The sequence below is a fragment of the Phocoena phocoena genome, chromosome 2, assembly GCF_963924675.1.
Source record: "Phocoena phocoena chromosome 2, mPhoPho1.1, whole genome shotgun sequence".
NCBI classification, from domain to species: domain Eukaryota; kingdom Metazoa; phylum Chordata; class Mammalia; order Artiodactyla; family Phocoenidae; genus Phocoena; species Phocoena phocoena.
The window spans coordinates 140,258,473-140,274,906 of record NC_089220.1 but is presented as its reverse complement, the minus strand read 5'-3'; the positions used below and the strand labels follow the sequence as shown (position 1 = coordinate 140,274,906).

Genomic DNA, 16,434 nt, shown 5'->3' with positions numbered 1-16,434 from the left:
ATGGAGCCCGCTGAGGACTGGCTGGTGGAATCCTTGCGCTTGTAAATCGTGTGGGCTTGGGACGTGGAATTCGGGTCTGGAGCTGGCTTGGGGGTTGGACGGGCGCGGCATGGAGCACGCAGGGAACCCGCGGCATGTGGGGCGGGACCTGTACGGAGGACTCCGCTTGGGCCTCGGCACCCGCAGCTGGAAAATGGCACCTTCCTGTGTGCGCAAATTGTGTGAAGTACTAGTAGGGGCAGTGCTTGTGGAGGATAATAATAACATAAGTGACTATTTATTTTGCGCCAGGCTCTGGGTTAAACCTTAAAGATTATCTCGATTCCTCACGTCAACCTTGGGAAGTCTGAGTACTCTAGGAGTTCCATTTTACAGATGAGGGCGAGACTCAGGGAAACTGTGACTGGCCTGCCCCCAGTCACACAGGGGATGAAATGTGTAACAAGGCTTGATCCCAGTTCTGCCTGATTCCAGAGCCTGGGCCCCCAACTGCCGAACCATGCTAACATCTCAGGTTCTTTAACAGCTGTAAAGTGCCATGCATCGTGTGATGTTGTGTCCCTATCATGCAGGTACCAGGATTTCCATGCATTCGACCTCTCGGGAGCCACTCGAGTCCTTGAATGGATTGGTGACAAAGGTGATATGCCCTGCCTGGCCCTGAAGAACCACTCCTCAAGCTGGAACTCAGGAGCTCAGCCCAGAGGGACCCAACCCCTCTTCTGGGAGCTTGAGGGCCTCTTGGTCACTTGTAGCAATTTCATGCCCCATCAGCATTATATTTCTCTTATGAAGATCTAGATCTCTTCCATCCCTCAGTACAAGGCTGCATACCAATGGCAGAAGAGTTTATCTTTGCTTTGGGAGATTTGGCAGAGTGTCTGGACCCAGCTGTGGTCCAGAATCTTTCTAGCACTTTGTCACAGCTTATTCTGCTTCTTTTTCCAGGAATCTTGGTTGCTGGCTATGAAAGCCTGAAAAAAAATGAGATTCTTCATCTGATATTACCTCTCAGACTTTCTGTAAAAGAAAACCAGGTAACTTGAAATATTTATGCTGAGTATATGTGTCTACTTCTACTCATTTATTAAATCTTTATGGAGCTCCTGTTGTCTACCAAATATTGTCCTGGATACTAGAAAGAGAGAAACTGTAAGCCCTGGGCCTGCCCTTATAGTCTAATAAAGGGAGGCAAATGTGCACAGAGGTAAGTTGTACAGAAAGTCCTGTGATTTACAGAGGGCTCCTAGAGCAAGAAGTCAATTATACTTTATCAAGAATAGATTTTGGGGGGAATTCCCTGGTGGTCCAGTGGTTAAGACGTCACACTTCCACTGCAGGGGGCCCGGGTTCGATCCCTGGTTGGGGAACCAAGATCCCATAAGCTGTGCCACACGGCCGGAAAAAAAAAAAATTTAGGGAGCAATTAGAGTATGAAGGGTGGTTGAAACCTTAGAATGGTTAAGATCACCTAGGATGAATGTGTAGTATGTAAAGAATAAGAGGAGAAGATGGCTAAAGACAGAACCTCAGGGAGAACACTTAAGAAATGGGTAGAAAGGGGCTTCCCTGGTGGTGCAGTGGTTGAGAGTCCGCCTGCCAATGCAGGGGACACAGGTTCGTGCCCCGATCCGGGAAGATCCCACATGCCGCGGAGCGGCTGGGCCCGTGAGCCATGGCCACTGAGCCTGCACGTCCGGAGCCTGTGCTCCGCAACGGGAGAGGCCACAACAGTGAGAGGCCCGCGTACTGCAAAAAAAAAAAGAAATGAGTAGAGGAAGATGATGAACCCACAAGGAGTACTGAGAAAGAATAGTCTTTGAAGTAGGAGGAGTCTCAGAAAAGGCCAGTGATCCAGAAGCCAAGAGATAAGAATGTGTCACGAAGAGTTAATAGCTGCCTAATGTTACTATAAAATCACTCAGGCTCATTGGCTAGATCAGTCCTGCCTTTATTGCCCTTGGGTAAATTTCCTTCCTAATGTTCTTGATCTTCCTCGTCCCTACCCCTCAAGCTGAGTCAGGAGCTCACCAAAATTGAGCCTTGATGAGAGACCTGATTTACCTCCCGCCTCACCCCTGGCTTTCCCTCTGTTCTCTTGTGGCCACCTCCTCTTCCCCTGCCTCTGGTTGCTCACGTGGAGATAGTAGAGTCTAGTGGCTAAGAGCATGGACTTCGGTTAGACAGACTTGGGTTCAGATGTATAACGTAACCCCTGTGACCTTAGAAAAGTTGCTTAAGCTCCCTGTGCCTTGGCTTTGTCATTTTAGAACAGGGATAATTATACTGCCCAGGTCACAGGGCGGTTGTAAGAATTCAACGTGATAAAGTAAAGCACTAAACAGGGTGGCTGACACAGTGAGCACTGGATAATTGGCAGTTGTATTTTTTTAATTAATTAGTTTATTTTATTTATTTATTTGGCCACATTGGGTCTTTGGTGCTGCACAGGCTTTCTCTAGTTGTGGTGAGCGGGGGCTACTCTTCATTGCTGCTTGTGGGCTTCTTACTGCGGTGGCTTCTCTTGTTGCGGAGCACGGGCTCCAGAACGCGGGCTTCAGTAGTTGTGGCGCACAGGCTTAGTAGTTGTGGCTCGCAGGCTCTAGAGCACAGGCTCAGTAGTTGTGGTGCACAGGCTTAGTTGCTCCGCGGCATGTGCAATCTTCCCGGACCAGGGCTCGAACCCATGTCCCCTACATTGGCAGGCGGATTCTTAACCACTGAACCACCAGGGAAGTCCTGGCAGTTGTATTTTTATTGCTGGAAGAACCCACCTAACTTACAGTGCGAGGTGTGGGGAGGAATGGGGCTGTGTTAGTTGGCTGATACATTCCACCTTTCTCTGTTAAGCCTCTGTGACTCCTCTAAGAAGGCTTGGAATGTAACACTTGTGCCGTGGTGAAAGGTTAGAAGAAAGGTTTTGGGTGTGCAGGAAAGAAAGGAAGCTATCTGTGTAAGCAGCTGAGACCAACATTTGCAAATAACAGCACCCTGAGGCCCTGCCCAGAGAAGCATCACTGCCACCTGAGCGGCTTCCGTGGCTTCCTGCCAGGCTGGGCTATGGCTCCTTACCTAGAACTTGTCTGAAACGTTCCTTTGGAGAGCGGTCCCCTATCTGACTGGCCACCCCTTTGTATTTTTTTTTCACCCCTTTGTATTTTAGGGCTTATTCCCTGAAAGAGATTTCAAGGTATGCCATGGAGGATTTTCAGACAGGTCTGTCTTTGATCTGAAGTATGTGCCAGACACCAGGTATGGTCAGCTCTGTGACCCAGACCTTCCATTCAGGATGGAGTGGCTGGAACTTTAGGGGTATCCTGTATCTTTATCACCACCCCTCCCCATCCCACCTCAGCACAGGGGCACATGGGAGGGCATGTGCACACACTGATCTGGAATACAAAGAAACCAGTGCTCGGTGGCTTTACGGTCCCTCACAAGACCTCTTGACTATGGTAACCCACAGATTGCTGGCGTTGCTCTAGGGAATAGATATAAAGTAGAAGGGATGCTCTTAGCTTCTCAGAGAGCTGGTGGTGGGTAGTTGGGGCTAATAGCTCAGTTGGCAGAGGCCAGAGCCTCTGGGTGAGGCTTCTGTGTTCAGGCTCCCTGCTGGGTCCTCTAGCACACGTCATGCCACGTGGAAGCCAGGGCTCAGTCCCACGACTCTCTGTGAGCTGTGGACCTGTCCCTAAAGGGGAACAAGCCTGCTCCTCCTCTGTTAAATGAGGATGACTGATCTTGATGACCCCTCCCTGCATAAGCTCTCCTGATACAGGGAGTGTAGGAATCCCAAGCTGAGTGGGCTGGAGGGGGAGAGGCTGAGGGCTGTGTGGGTGAGCTCCCCACTGTCTGGGCTGAGATTTCTTATCCATCCTGAATAGGTTGCTGGTGACCAGTGGCCTTCCCGGTTGTTACCTGCAGGTGTGGCAGGTTGCGGAGGACAGCGGTAAGTGACTTTGACTCGGTTTGGTTGGGTTTGTAGGAAAGCCTGTTATTCTCACACCCCCAATCCCTAATCTGAGCCAGTTAAGAAACAGACTCAGAGCCAGTGGGAATTAAAATGCAGTATCTACTGGGACTTCTCTGGCTGTCCAGTGGTTAAGACTCTGTGCTTCCACTGCAGGGGGCACGGGTTCAGTCCCTGGTCAGGGAGCTAAGATCCCACATGCCACATGGTGTGGCCAAAAAAATTTTTTTTAAATGCAGTATCTACTTTAATGCAGCAAAGGTGAATTAGCAGCCACAGCAGTACACACAAGCCCCAGGTGGAGCTTCCTATAGCTTGCTTCAGGAATTGAGTTTACCAGCCCAGCCAGAGGCAGAGCACCTGGTGAACTTCGGGCCCCTCCCACCCCAGGCAGGGGCAGAGCGAAGGCAGCAGGGAGGTCACCTCTCTCACTGCAGGCATGCTGCTCTCAGGGAGGGAAAACAGTGAGTGAGCACAAGGCTGGGCTGACCAGTCTCCGACTCAGAGACGTAGCTTTGCTGCCCAACAGGAACAGGAAAGTTGGGAAAGGCGCAGGAAGCGTTAGTCCTGTTCCTCTGGGAGTCGGGGGAGTTCCCTCATAGTATCCCCTCCAGCAGGAGGTTTGCGGTTCCCCTGTCAGGCAGGCACCGAAGCCTGCAGCCCTGATCCAGCCCCTGCCATCCCTCCTTGGGTTAGAGCATTGCTGACCAGCATGGGAGCGGGCCTCAGAGACAAAGGCAGCCGCTCTTGGAACTGCCCCTTGGCTTGTGTGGTCCTCTGCCTCACTTGGATGCTTCCCAGAAACCGATAGCAGCTGTTGGCTTCTCCCCAAGCTTCACTGCTGCAGGAAGGTGGTTCTGGTCCTCATTTGGTTTTTGAGGTCACTGACCCTGTGGACTTTCCTTTGTTGTTTCTTCCTTGTCACTTGTCTTATGCTGTAGCTTCCAGGTGTGTGTATATACTTATTTATAGTTATGATTGTTTATTTTTTCATAATTTTATTGAAAGTCACCCATTTTAAGTATACAGTTCAGTGATTTTTTTCTTTTTAGTAAATTTAACAAGTTGTGCAACTATAATCACTTTTAGGATATTTTCATGACCCCAGTAAGATCCATCATGCCAATTACGATTAACCCTCATGCCCACACCCTGCCCCAGGCGACCACTAATCTGCTTTCTGTCTCTATGATAGATTTGCCTTTTCTGGATATTTCATATCAATGGAATCATACAACATGTGGTCTCTTGTATCTGGCTTCGTTTACTGAGCATAGTACTTTTGAGGTCCACCATGTCATACAATGTCATAACGTGTATCAGCAGTTTGTTCCTTTTTATGGCTGAACAGTATTCCATTTATGGATGTATCATATTTGTCTATCTGTTCGCCAGTTGATGGATCTGATTTTTGGTTATTAGGAAAAATGCTGCTAAGAACATTCATGTACAAGTCTCTGTGGACCTATGTCTTCATATGTCTTGGATAGACATTAGGAATAAAATTGCTGGATCATGTGGTAAACTTATGTTTGATTTTTTAAAAAATTTTTTTTTGTTTTTTGTTTGTTTGATTTTGTAAGAAACTCCCAAACTCTTTTGCAGAATGGCTTTATCATTTACATTCCCACCAGCAGTGTATGCGGGTTCCTGTTTCTCCATGTCCTCACCAACATTTGTTATTATCTGTCTTTTTTATTAAAGCAGTCCTAATGGATGTGAAATTGTATATCATGTGGCTTTCATTTGCAATTCCTTAATGACTAATAATGTTGAGCATCTTTTTATATGCTTATTAGCCATTCGTGTATCTTTGGTAAAATGCCTATTCAAATCTTCCTAAGGGTGTTTTGTTGTTATTTTTTTCCCCCCTAGCAGGCTGAGATAACAGCTGTCACAGGCCCTTTGATATGCCAGTTTCACTGTACATTTTAATAGATACTTGTTCGGATTAGTTAACAATCTGTAAGATGTAGCAGTAATATTAATGAGTGTATGTTATATTCCAGTCACTGTACCAATCACTTTCCATGTGTGGCCTCATTAAATTCTCATAAGCCTGAGAACAGACTCTTTCCCAGAGTCTTTCTCTGACCTTGTTCAGAGTCACAAAGATGGTTGCAGAACCAAGACTTAAATGTAGTCTGACTTCAGAGTCTGCTTATAACTCTGCCTGGTGGTAACTATAGTTAGATAATAATAATTGATCTCAGTATAGTATGTAGGGGCTCTGAAAAAAAGGTCATAGGGTATTTACTGACTGGCAACATAGTCTGTGCCACCATTTTGCTTAGATCTGGTTCCTGGAAGTAAGATCTACTTATGAAAGGGCACATAATAATAATATTATTACTATTATTACTGTTATTTGTAGCAGTAGCTAACATTTCATCATTTAGTCGTTACTCATTGTGTGCTTCCGGTGTGTCAAGCACTGGGCAAGGTTCTGGGGATATAACAGCAAGCACTCACATAGATGTTCCTTGCTTTCTTGGTGCTTATATTTTATCAAATATTTTGCCCACTTTTTGATTGGCTGTTTTGTCTTTATTGACTTGTGAGAGTTCTTTGTACATTCTAGATACATGTTATTTATCAGATATATGTTTTGCTAATATTTTCTCCCTGTCTTTTCATTTTCTTAATAGTGTCCTTTGAAGCATAAAAGTTTTAAATTTTGATGAGGTCCGTTTTAATAATAAAACAGTGTCATATCTAAGAAATCTTAATCCATAGATTTTCCCCAATGTTTTTTTTTCCAAAAGTTTTATTGTTTTAGCTCCGACATTTAAGTCTGTGATCTCTTTAGAGTTAACTTTTGTGTATGTAGGTATGAGGGGTCTAAGTTCATCTTTTTGCATATGAATGTCTGGTGGTCCCAGTACCCTTTGTCAAAAAGCCTGGCCTTTCTCCACTGACCTGCCTTGGTGCCTTTGGTGAAAATCAGTTGATCGTGAATATAAGGATTTATTTCTGGACTCTCCGTTCGGTTCCAGTGATCTCTATGTCTATCCTTATGTCAGTAACTTATAGTTGTTTTTTATCTTTCCCTAAAAATAGGCTGCGTGGGGCAGCAGTGGTTTAAAGATGAGGGGGGCGCCTTGGAGCTCTTTTGTCCTGACGGTGCCTGGGGTGGTTACCAGGTGCCATATAGAACCTGTAGCCCCAGGCCCAGGAGAGCTAGGCCCAAAGAGACTTGCTCTGACACTCATATGAGAGTAGGAAATCAGATAGTTACCTTCCCCTGGATATTAGTGCAGAATATTCCAGAATCTGGGGAAGGCTGGCCAGCTGTTTTCCTAGACACCTAAGAATGTAGCATTATGTTGGTGAATTTTCCAAGGTCCAGGTTTGACCCACAGCTTTGGTATCTCAGAAACCTGATTCTGTCAGCACACCCAGAACAAATCTAATCTGTTATTAGGGGCAGACGCGCTCACCAGACTCACAGGACTGCTGTATAAACCAGAACGCAGATTTATTAGTTTATAATGAAAAAATAAGTGTCCCTAAAAGTGGAATATTCCAGATCCTTATTCTTTTCCTATAGAAGACCTAACCTAGTCAAAGCCTGCATGGTAAACATAACCATAACAAGAGGAATCAGCTCCGAGGCTTCCAGATGGTGTTTTCATAAGCTCTCTTAGGCAGAGGGTATAGAACTTGTGAAGGCTTGGCTCTCCAGGCCCCTGGAGGGAGGGCCTGTGGCCTCTCCTCTCAGCTCTGGGGCTGAGGAGTCCACTGAGAAGGTCTTTAGGTGGAGACATACCTAACAGCCTCAGCTGAATGTCTCCCGCAGCCTCTACTTTGAAGTTAACTTCTGTCTGGAGTGGTTCTCTCTGCCGTGGACGGGCCCCAGCATTTTCTTTGCCGTTGTGGCAGAACAGCCCCCTCTCATGGCCACCACTTTTCCTTTAGACGTGGTAATACGTTAGCTCAGTACTGCAGGTGTGGAGCCATTCTGACTCCTTAAGGAGTGTGCCCACTGCAGCTCCGACCCGTTCTGTTGGTTTAATCTTCAGACAGCCTTCTTTCTTTTATTGCCCAGTTCTTGGAGGTGCCTTACTGCATCTTTTGCTTTGATTTTGTAGTAGTTTTTCTTTTCATTTGGCTAGTTGGTGTGGATTTCCTAAAGGGGGCATTTTAACACTGACAAGAGAGGGGATGAGGAGGAACCTGCATTGCTTTCCTGTTGTAACTACGGAGCACAACTCTCCAGTCAGGAGCTCTGAAGCCTTTGTTTTCTACGGCATCTTTGAAATAGGCCTTTGCAGGCTGTCCCTTGACCTCCTCCTTCCCCGCCGTCAGGGGACAAATCACACCTGAGAACCAGCCCTGGCTCAGAGCAGCAGGTCCTGGGGAATCTGTTCCAGGCTCCTCAGTCTTTGGAAAGGGAAAAGGGAGCCGCTTAAGTGGGGCCCAGGGGAGTGAGGCAAGCTGTGCTGGGCTGGTTTGAATCGCAGCCTCACTGGCACTCCCCGGAGACACACGGTCCTGAGGCTCAGCTGTTGTGTCTGCTCCGACCTCCGCGGCTCCTAGGGTAGAGGAGTTATGTTCAGCAAGTCTAGACAAAGTGCACTGAGAGTCTGTGGCTTGAGGAGCAGGACCCAAGGGGCCTCTGCATCCTAGTCCAGCCTGGCCGCACCTTCTGTGACTCCTTGTATGTGAACTGTCTCCAGGGAGCTGACTGCCACGTGCTCGCTTGATAAGCCGCGTTAGTGTTCCTTCTCTCATCCATCCCTTCCTCATCCTCTTACCTATCCTCTAGAATTTAAAAATACATAGATCTTTGTTTTCTTCAGAGAATGTGAAACCAAACAGTGAGCTCCCTATTGGAGCAAGAAAATATAAAATGGAAAATATGCATCTCCCTTTAAGTAGTTTGTACAGCAAACTACTTGTTCTGAACTATGTTATAAATGGAGAATGCAGAGATGGGAACCTGTCTGCTGTCAATGCAGACTGAGGTGAACAAAGCTAAAATTTGATTTAACCTGAGGGCAAGTATGTCTTTTTAACGTTCAGTGTAAAAAAGATGTGGACTTTCTTGCCCTGTTTATGTTTGAAGACAAAGACATCTGTGTTATAACCTTGACCTGTTAGGATTCGGCCAATTGCTTGAGGTCATGGGACATGTTTTTGAAGAAATAATATTACTTCATGAACTCCATTCCTGTTATTTTCAGTTAAGGTGTAAATAACATCATCGGCGTGTTCTTTCCTTTTCTCTTCCTTTATTTGTTCTCCGCAAAACTATAAAAAGCCAGAACTGCTGGGGAGGTTTTGAGATGGCTGCTGTGATTCATTATCTCCCATTTGCAAAACAGTTCAAAAGACAAATTATAGAGAAACTACAGTGCTTCTGACAGTTTCCAAAAAGTAAACACAACGCACAGTGATGATGTCTCCACATCCTCTCTCACCAGCCGTGAGGCCCTGTCTCCCCTGACCTTCTGGCAGGCCTTCACCATGGAATGTTTCAAACCTGCATTAACATTCTGGACTTCAGCCACTTCCATCTTCCCCCAGATGTCATTAAGGCTGTCAGCACCATTGATGTGTGCGAGGAGGGGTGTCTCTGGCCCAGGGTGGCCATCTTCTCGTCGGCGGCGCCCGGAGTCCTCCACGGGGCCAGGCTTAGCAGTCTGAAGGTGGTGGATCTGGAATCACAGAAGACCACCTACAGCTCAGGTACCGCAGCCCCTTGCCAGCTCCTCCCAGCCCCACCCAGCCACGCTGGAAACCGAATCCAACCCTGTGTGCCAGCTGCTGGCGAAACGAGATGAGCGAGAGGCAGGGCCAGGCCTCGGGGGCCCCTGTTCTGGGGCTGGGGAAGGCAGTCCCGGGACCGGCACCCAACCAGCCGGGCGGACCGTGTGAGATGAGAAGGCGGCGGGATGTGGTTCGCTCGGCCGGGGGCTGGTGGGGAGCTGCCCAGAGGAAGGGGCTTGGACCATACAACGGTGCCAAACCACTGGACCCATTTGACTGCAGCCACTTTTCTCGCCCTGCCGTCCAGGTGTCAGTGACGACGAGTTGCTGAGTAGCCTGCAGGTCCTGGACACAGACACCTTTGCCTTCTGCTGCACCTCGGGCCGCCTGGGGCTTGTCGACACCCGCCAGAAGTGGACCCCGTCAGAGAACCTCAGGCCCGGCTCTGGGTCCGCTGGAGGGAGGTGGTGTGCAGAAGCTGGGGGCCGGGGCCCTGGGCCCAGCATTGCCAGCCTTGGCTCGGACGGGCAGCTCTGTCTTCTTGACCCCCGGGATCTCTGCCAGCCAGTGAGCTTGGTCCAGTGCCCAGTGTCCATGCCTAGCCCTGACCCAGAGCTGCTGCGAGTGACTTGGGCTCCAGGCCTGGACAACTGCTTGGCCATTTCAGGTACGCTGAGAGGATTTTGTGTCTGTCACTTGATCTCTCTCTTCCGGGGACTCTTGGGTGCTCAGGAAGGAGCCCGTAGTTCTGCAGTAAATCTGGCCCCAGAAGTTAAGGTTGCTCACAGAAAAGCTCCATATTAGCTCTCCAGGTTCTTTAGTGGTGGCCCTTCCACATCCTGGCTACCAGACTTCCCCACGTTGGTAGCAGGCCTTTCCTGTCGCAGCAGGAATTCAGTTCTGAGGTTGGTGGAGAGGCTGCGGATGGTAAGACACTAGGACAGCCACGGGCTGCACCAGGGAGAGGCGACAGGGTCTCAGCGGTGCCGCTCAGTCTACTCGCTTTTAGAACTACAGCAAGCTGGCTAGGTCAGCAGGCTCCTGGGTCTGGCCCGGCAGTATCTAGTTGAGTGAGGGTGTGTAATGAGGTCTCTGAAAGCCGATGGAAGGATCCTCTGACGGGGAGAGGTTGAAAGAATAGTTGAGAGAGCAGGAGAGGGTCATTGGTCATGGCAGGATCCAGAAAGAGCAGAAGAGCAGAACCAGGCTTGGGTAGTTCTCTCTAAAGGCTTCTCTTTCCCCCATCAAGTAGGAGACAAGGCCCTCTGCTGAGACGGACTCACATGTGGAGGGATTAGAGTTGGGGGCAAGTGGAAGAGGTTTGAGAAGTCTCTAAAGCCTCCGTTTCTTGGGGAAAATAATAGTACCTACTTCATACAGTTGTGAGGGTTAAAAGAGAGAATGCAAGATTAGCCTCGGGCCTGGCACGTGACAGATGGACAACAGACGCTTATCGTTATATGCTCCTTGGAGTCATCAGCCGCCGACGTTGACGGCAGATGTTACATGCCCTTCAGTTGGCCTTTAATTTTATTTATTTATTTTTTTGGCTGCACTGCACAGCTTGTGGGATCTTAGTTCCCCGACCAGGGATAGAACCCGTGCCCTCAGCAGTGAAAGCGCAGAGTCCAAAGCACTGGACCGCCAAGGAATTCCCTTGGAATTTAGGTATCTTGTGGCTATTTGATTCATCATCCTCTAGCCTGTTTTGGTTCCGTAGAGCATTCAGAGATTCAGCGTCAATGCTCGCTTTTCTTGTTCTTCCTCAGGTTTTGATGGGACGGTCCAGGTCTATGACGTCACGTCTTGGGGTGGAATGGGGCGCCAAGTAGAACCTCTCTTCACTCACAAAGGTCACATCTTCCTAGACGGCAATGGGATGGACACTGCTCCACTGGTCACCACCCACACCTGGCACCCCTGCAAACCGAGGACTTTGTTGTCCGCAGCAAGTGATGCCTCTCTGCACGTATGGGACTGGGTGGACTTCCATGCTGCCCGCTGACTCCAGCATCTTTCCGCCCAGGCCCTAGGAAGCTGCTGTGTAGCAAGGATATTGATTCAAGATTCAAGTGACCACAGAGCCCTGTTACCAGCTGAGTGGCCGTGGGCAAGTTAACCAGCCTCTCAGTCCCAGTTTCTTTATTTGTAGAATGAGACTGGTAATAATTACCTGGCAGGACTGCTGGGAAAGTTAGAAGTAACATATTTAAAACTAACTGGTAAGGGGACTTCCCTGGTGGCACAGTGGTTAAGACTCCGCGCTCCCAATGCAGGGGGCCCGGGTTCGATCCCTGGTCAGGGAACTAGATTCCACATGCATGCTGCAACTAAGAGTTCGCATGCCACAACTAAGGAGCCCGCCTGCCGCAACTAAGGAGCCCATGTGCTGCAACTAAGGCTCCTATGAGCCACAACTAAGGAGCCCACCTGCTGCAACTAAGACCCAGCACAACCAAATAAATAATAAATAATAATAACTGGTAGGATTCATGGCACAATAAAGATTTGGTAGCTACTCTTAGATCTGGGAGCCCCATTTCCCCCAAGTGTAAAATGGCAGCATTTTACCCCTGTCTGCATTCACAACATCATGGAATCTGAAGAGCCAACGAACGTAAACAGGTTCTGTGAACTTTTCTACAGAAGTGAAAATGTATAGTGACAGACAATCATGAAAAAAGTCAACCCCAGTAGCAATTAAGGAAATAGCAATTAAAATAAGGTTATGCCATTTTTATCTACTAAATTGCCAAATTTTAAAACATTTTTGCCTTGAACAGCTGTTACATGGTACACAATTCAGAAGGTACAGAGGAGCAGCTTCGTTCTTTGGGGGCAGCTGTTTTTAAAGGTGGTAACAGCCAGGGTGGGGAGCTAGGCATTCTCATCAGTACCACCTGCAGCTGGCATTCAGGCAGAGACTGGCCACCCTCCTCTTGGGCGGTTCTCACTGGAACAAGGCCTTCACCAGGGTGATGCTTTCCAACCTCTGCCCCCCAGGGGAGTAGGCCCAAAGGACATTTCTTTTTGGTGACCTGTAGCAAATATGAAAGTGTACCTGCATGTGATTCCTCACTGTCACATTTGTTAAAGGATTTTCAGCAATTTTCTTGTTGAAATTATGTAATTACTAGTCAGTTTGGGCTCTAATTTGTTTTAAAAGTAGCTTTATTGAGATATAATTCACATACCATACAATTCAACCATTTAAAATGTACAATTTAATGGGTTTTGGTATACTACTTTATTAGTTTTTAAAGATTATGGTAAAATATATCTAACAATTTGCCATTTTCCCCATTTTTAAGTGTACAACTCAGTGGCATTAATTACATTCACAATGTTGCATGACCAGCACCACTATTTATTTCCAAAACTTTTCATCACCCCAAACAAACTGACTATTGTGGGCTCTGGTTTTTTGGCTCTCAGTTGGGCCTACTTGGTGTATTCTTCAGCTGGGCTCCTATAACAAAATGCCACAGACTGGGGTCTTAAACAACAGAGATTTACTTCTCACAGTTCTGGAGGCTAGGAAGTCCAATATCAAGGTGCTGGCTAGGTGGGTTTTATCCTGAGGCCTCTTCTCTTGGCTTGTAGGTGGCCACCATCTTGCTGTGTGCTCACATGACCTCTTCTCTGTGCTCCTGCAGAGAAAGCCCTCGTCTCTGTTCCTCTTCTTATGACACCAGTCCTTTCAGATTAGAGCCTCACCCTTATGACATCACTTAACCTTAATTACCTCTTAAAAGCTCTATCTCCAAATACAGTTACATTGCGGGTTATGGGGGTGGGAGGGGGTATAATTTGACCCATAGCATTTAGGAATTATTTTGAAGTAAGAAAAACCTAATAATTTTTCCAATGAAATGATTTTTTTTTAAATTAATTTAACAAATGTAATGAATGAGCATTACATTTTTTTTTTTTCCTGTATGCGGGCCTCTCACTGTTGTGGCCTCTCCCGTTGCGGAGCACAGGCTCCGGACACGCAGGCTCAGCGGCCATGGCTCACGGGCCCAGCCACTCCGCAGCATGCGGGATCTTCCCGGACCGGGGCATGAACCCGTGTCTCCTGCATCGGCAGGCGGACTCTCAACCACTGCGCCACCAGGGAAGCCCGAGCATTACATTTTGGAGAGATGTAATTAAACAATTTCAGACTCAAGATGTGATCTTACCATCGTCTGGAGTCTTCCTTCTAATCCTTTTCTTCCCCTCCATCGCCCCATGAGAACTGATTCTATAGATTCATTTCCAGAAAAAGGTAATTTCTTCTTTGCTGTGCACCATTTCGGCTTAAGCTTCACAGGAACGCTCTGTTTTCAGATAGAAGAGGAAACCTATATGACAAATCAGGGATTTTTTTTTTTTTTCAAGAGAGTTGGATTACCAGCATAGCACTGGCTAAACTATATTATTTCACCAAGTAAAAGAGATGAATAATTTAGAAAATAGTAGAATTGATACATGAATTTAAAAGCTGCTTTTCTAGGGACTTCGCTGGTGGCGCAGTGGTTAAGAATCCGCCTGCCGATGCAGGGGATGCCCTAGTCCGGGAATATCCCACATGAAGCAACTAAGCCCATGAGCCACAACTTCTGAAGCCCACGTTCTAGAGCCTGTGCTCTGCAACAAGAGAAGCCACCGCAATGAGAAGCCCACAAGCAGCAACGAAGAGAAGCCCACAAGCAGCAACGAAGAGTAGCCCCCGCTCACCACAACTAGAGAAAGCCCATGGTTAGCAACGAAGACCCAACGCAGCCAAATTAAAAAAAAAAAAAGAAAGAAAACGTTAAAAGAAGAAAAGCTACTTTTCTGAAAAATACTGATACATCAGTCAGTCATGGTCCAGCCAGGAAGACTGAATCCACACCAGATAATTCAGTGGAGGGAATTTCATTATGTGGAATCTGAAAGAGGATGCAAGGGAAGGTGAGGCCTAGCCTAAAGGAGGTGGTGGGTGTGTTGCCCAGAGCCCAGGAATGGGGCCTCCCAGTGGGAACTGAGCACAGTGATCTTGCCTGGCTGTGGCTGGGGCCGGGGCAGGATCTGAGACTGCAAACAGCTAGACTACAGGAAGTACAGAGAAAGAAGTCCCCAGGCTTCTCTCCTTCCACCGTCCAACATCCTGCCTGTGCCATGGACCAAACCTGGCAGGAGCTTGTCAGCAAGGGAGCCTGGGAAATGCAGCAAGCAGGGTACAGGCCCGGGATGGATCTGAGGACAAACAGGCAAATGACTGGCACCACAGCCAAACCTCCTCCAGCAAGAAAAAGGAATAAAATGAATAAAGAAAATAGAACAAGGATATCACAACAGATCTAGAGAACAAGAATTATAAGAGAATATAGTGTGCACAATATTAATTTGAAAATCTCAAGGTAAACAGTTAATTTTCTTGAAAATATACATTGATTTTTATAAATTTCTTTTTTTAGTAGAGAATCTGTATTATCCAATAAGAAAAAACTACTCAAGGAATAACACCAAAAAGAATATGGGGAGGGGGGACAATTTTGTAAATAATTTTTTTTCAAACTTTTAAAGAACAGAAAATTCCCATGCTATAGAGACTATTTCACACAAAAAAATCTAAAAACTCATTTTATGAAGGTACTGTAAAATCCTAATAACAAAACTTGGCCAAGAAACTGTGCTCAGACACAGCACCACAGGTTTTCACACTAGACAGTGGCCTCAACACTCCACTCCACAACAGTCCTTTTATAACCAATATATTTTTTTTTGCAATGGGGAGAAATGTACTCATTTTAATGGAATTCCAAAAGATAGTATAATTTTAAATAAAATAGCCTAACAGGCATAGGTTATTAAAAACAGACACAAGCTACAAAAAGACTAAAGGATACACAAATAGCTTTTAATGTATTGGAAATAAACGGCTTCATTCTGGTTTTTTTTTTTTTTTTTATGATTACAAACCAGGAACATTTTTATTGTTTATTCCCCATAGACAAACTATATTAAGATTTTGGTGAAAACACTTTTTTAAAAAACATCTTTAAGGGCTTCCCTGGTGGCGCAGTGGTTGAGAGTCCGCCTGCCGATGCAGGGGACGCGGGTTTGTGCCCCGGTCCGGGTAGATCCCACGTGCCGCGGAGTGGCTGGGCCCGTGAGCCATGGCCGCTGAGCCTGCGCGTCCGGAGCCTGTGCTCCGCAAGGGGAGAGGGGCCACAACAGTGAGAGGCCCGCGTACCGCAAAAAAAAAAAAAAACATCTTTATTGGAGTATAATTGCTTTACAATGGTGTGTTTCTGTTTTATTCACAAAATGAATCAGCTATACATATATATATATATATCTATATATATATATATCCCCATATCTCTTCCCTCTTGCATCTCCCTCCCTCCGACCCTCCCTATCCCACCCCTCTAGGTGGTCACAAAGCACCGAGCTCTGCTATGTGGCTGCTTCCCACTAGCTATCGGTTTTACATTTGGTACTGTATATATGTCCATGCCACTCTCTCACTTCGTCCCAGATTACCCTTCTCCCTCCCCGTGTCCTCAAGTCCATTCTCTACGTCTGCGTCTTTAATCCTGTCCTGCCCCTAGGTTCTTCATGACCCTTTTTTTTTTAGATTCCATAAATATGTGTTAGCGTATGGTATTTGTTTTTCTCTTTCTGACTTACTTCAATCTGTATGACAGACTCTAGGTCCATCCACCTCACTACAAATAACTCAATTTCGTTTCTTTTTATGACTGAGTTATATTCCATTG

The 16,434-nt window shown here is 46.9% G+C and overlaps 1 protein-coding gene across 1 annotated transcript; it reads left to right on the top strand.

Annotated features, from left to right (window-relative positions):
* Positions 1-11,687, top strand: WDR73 (WD repeat domain 73). Its single transcript, XM_065872267.1, has 8 exons — positions 1-41; positions 573-640; positions 949-1,037; positions 3,164-3,252; positions 3,885-3,949; positions 9,500-9,661; positions 9,990-10,349; positions 11,452-11,687. The coding sequence occupies exons 1-8, from the start codon at positions 1-3 to the stop codon at positions 11,685-11,687; spliced, it is 1,110 nt and encodes a 369-aa protein (XP_065728339.1).
* Positions 11,688-16,434: the final 4,747 nt, after the last annotated feature.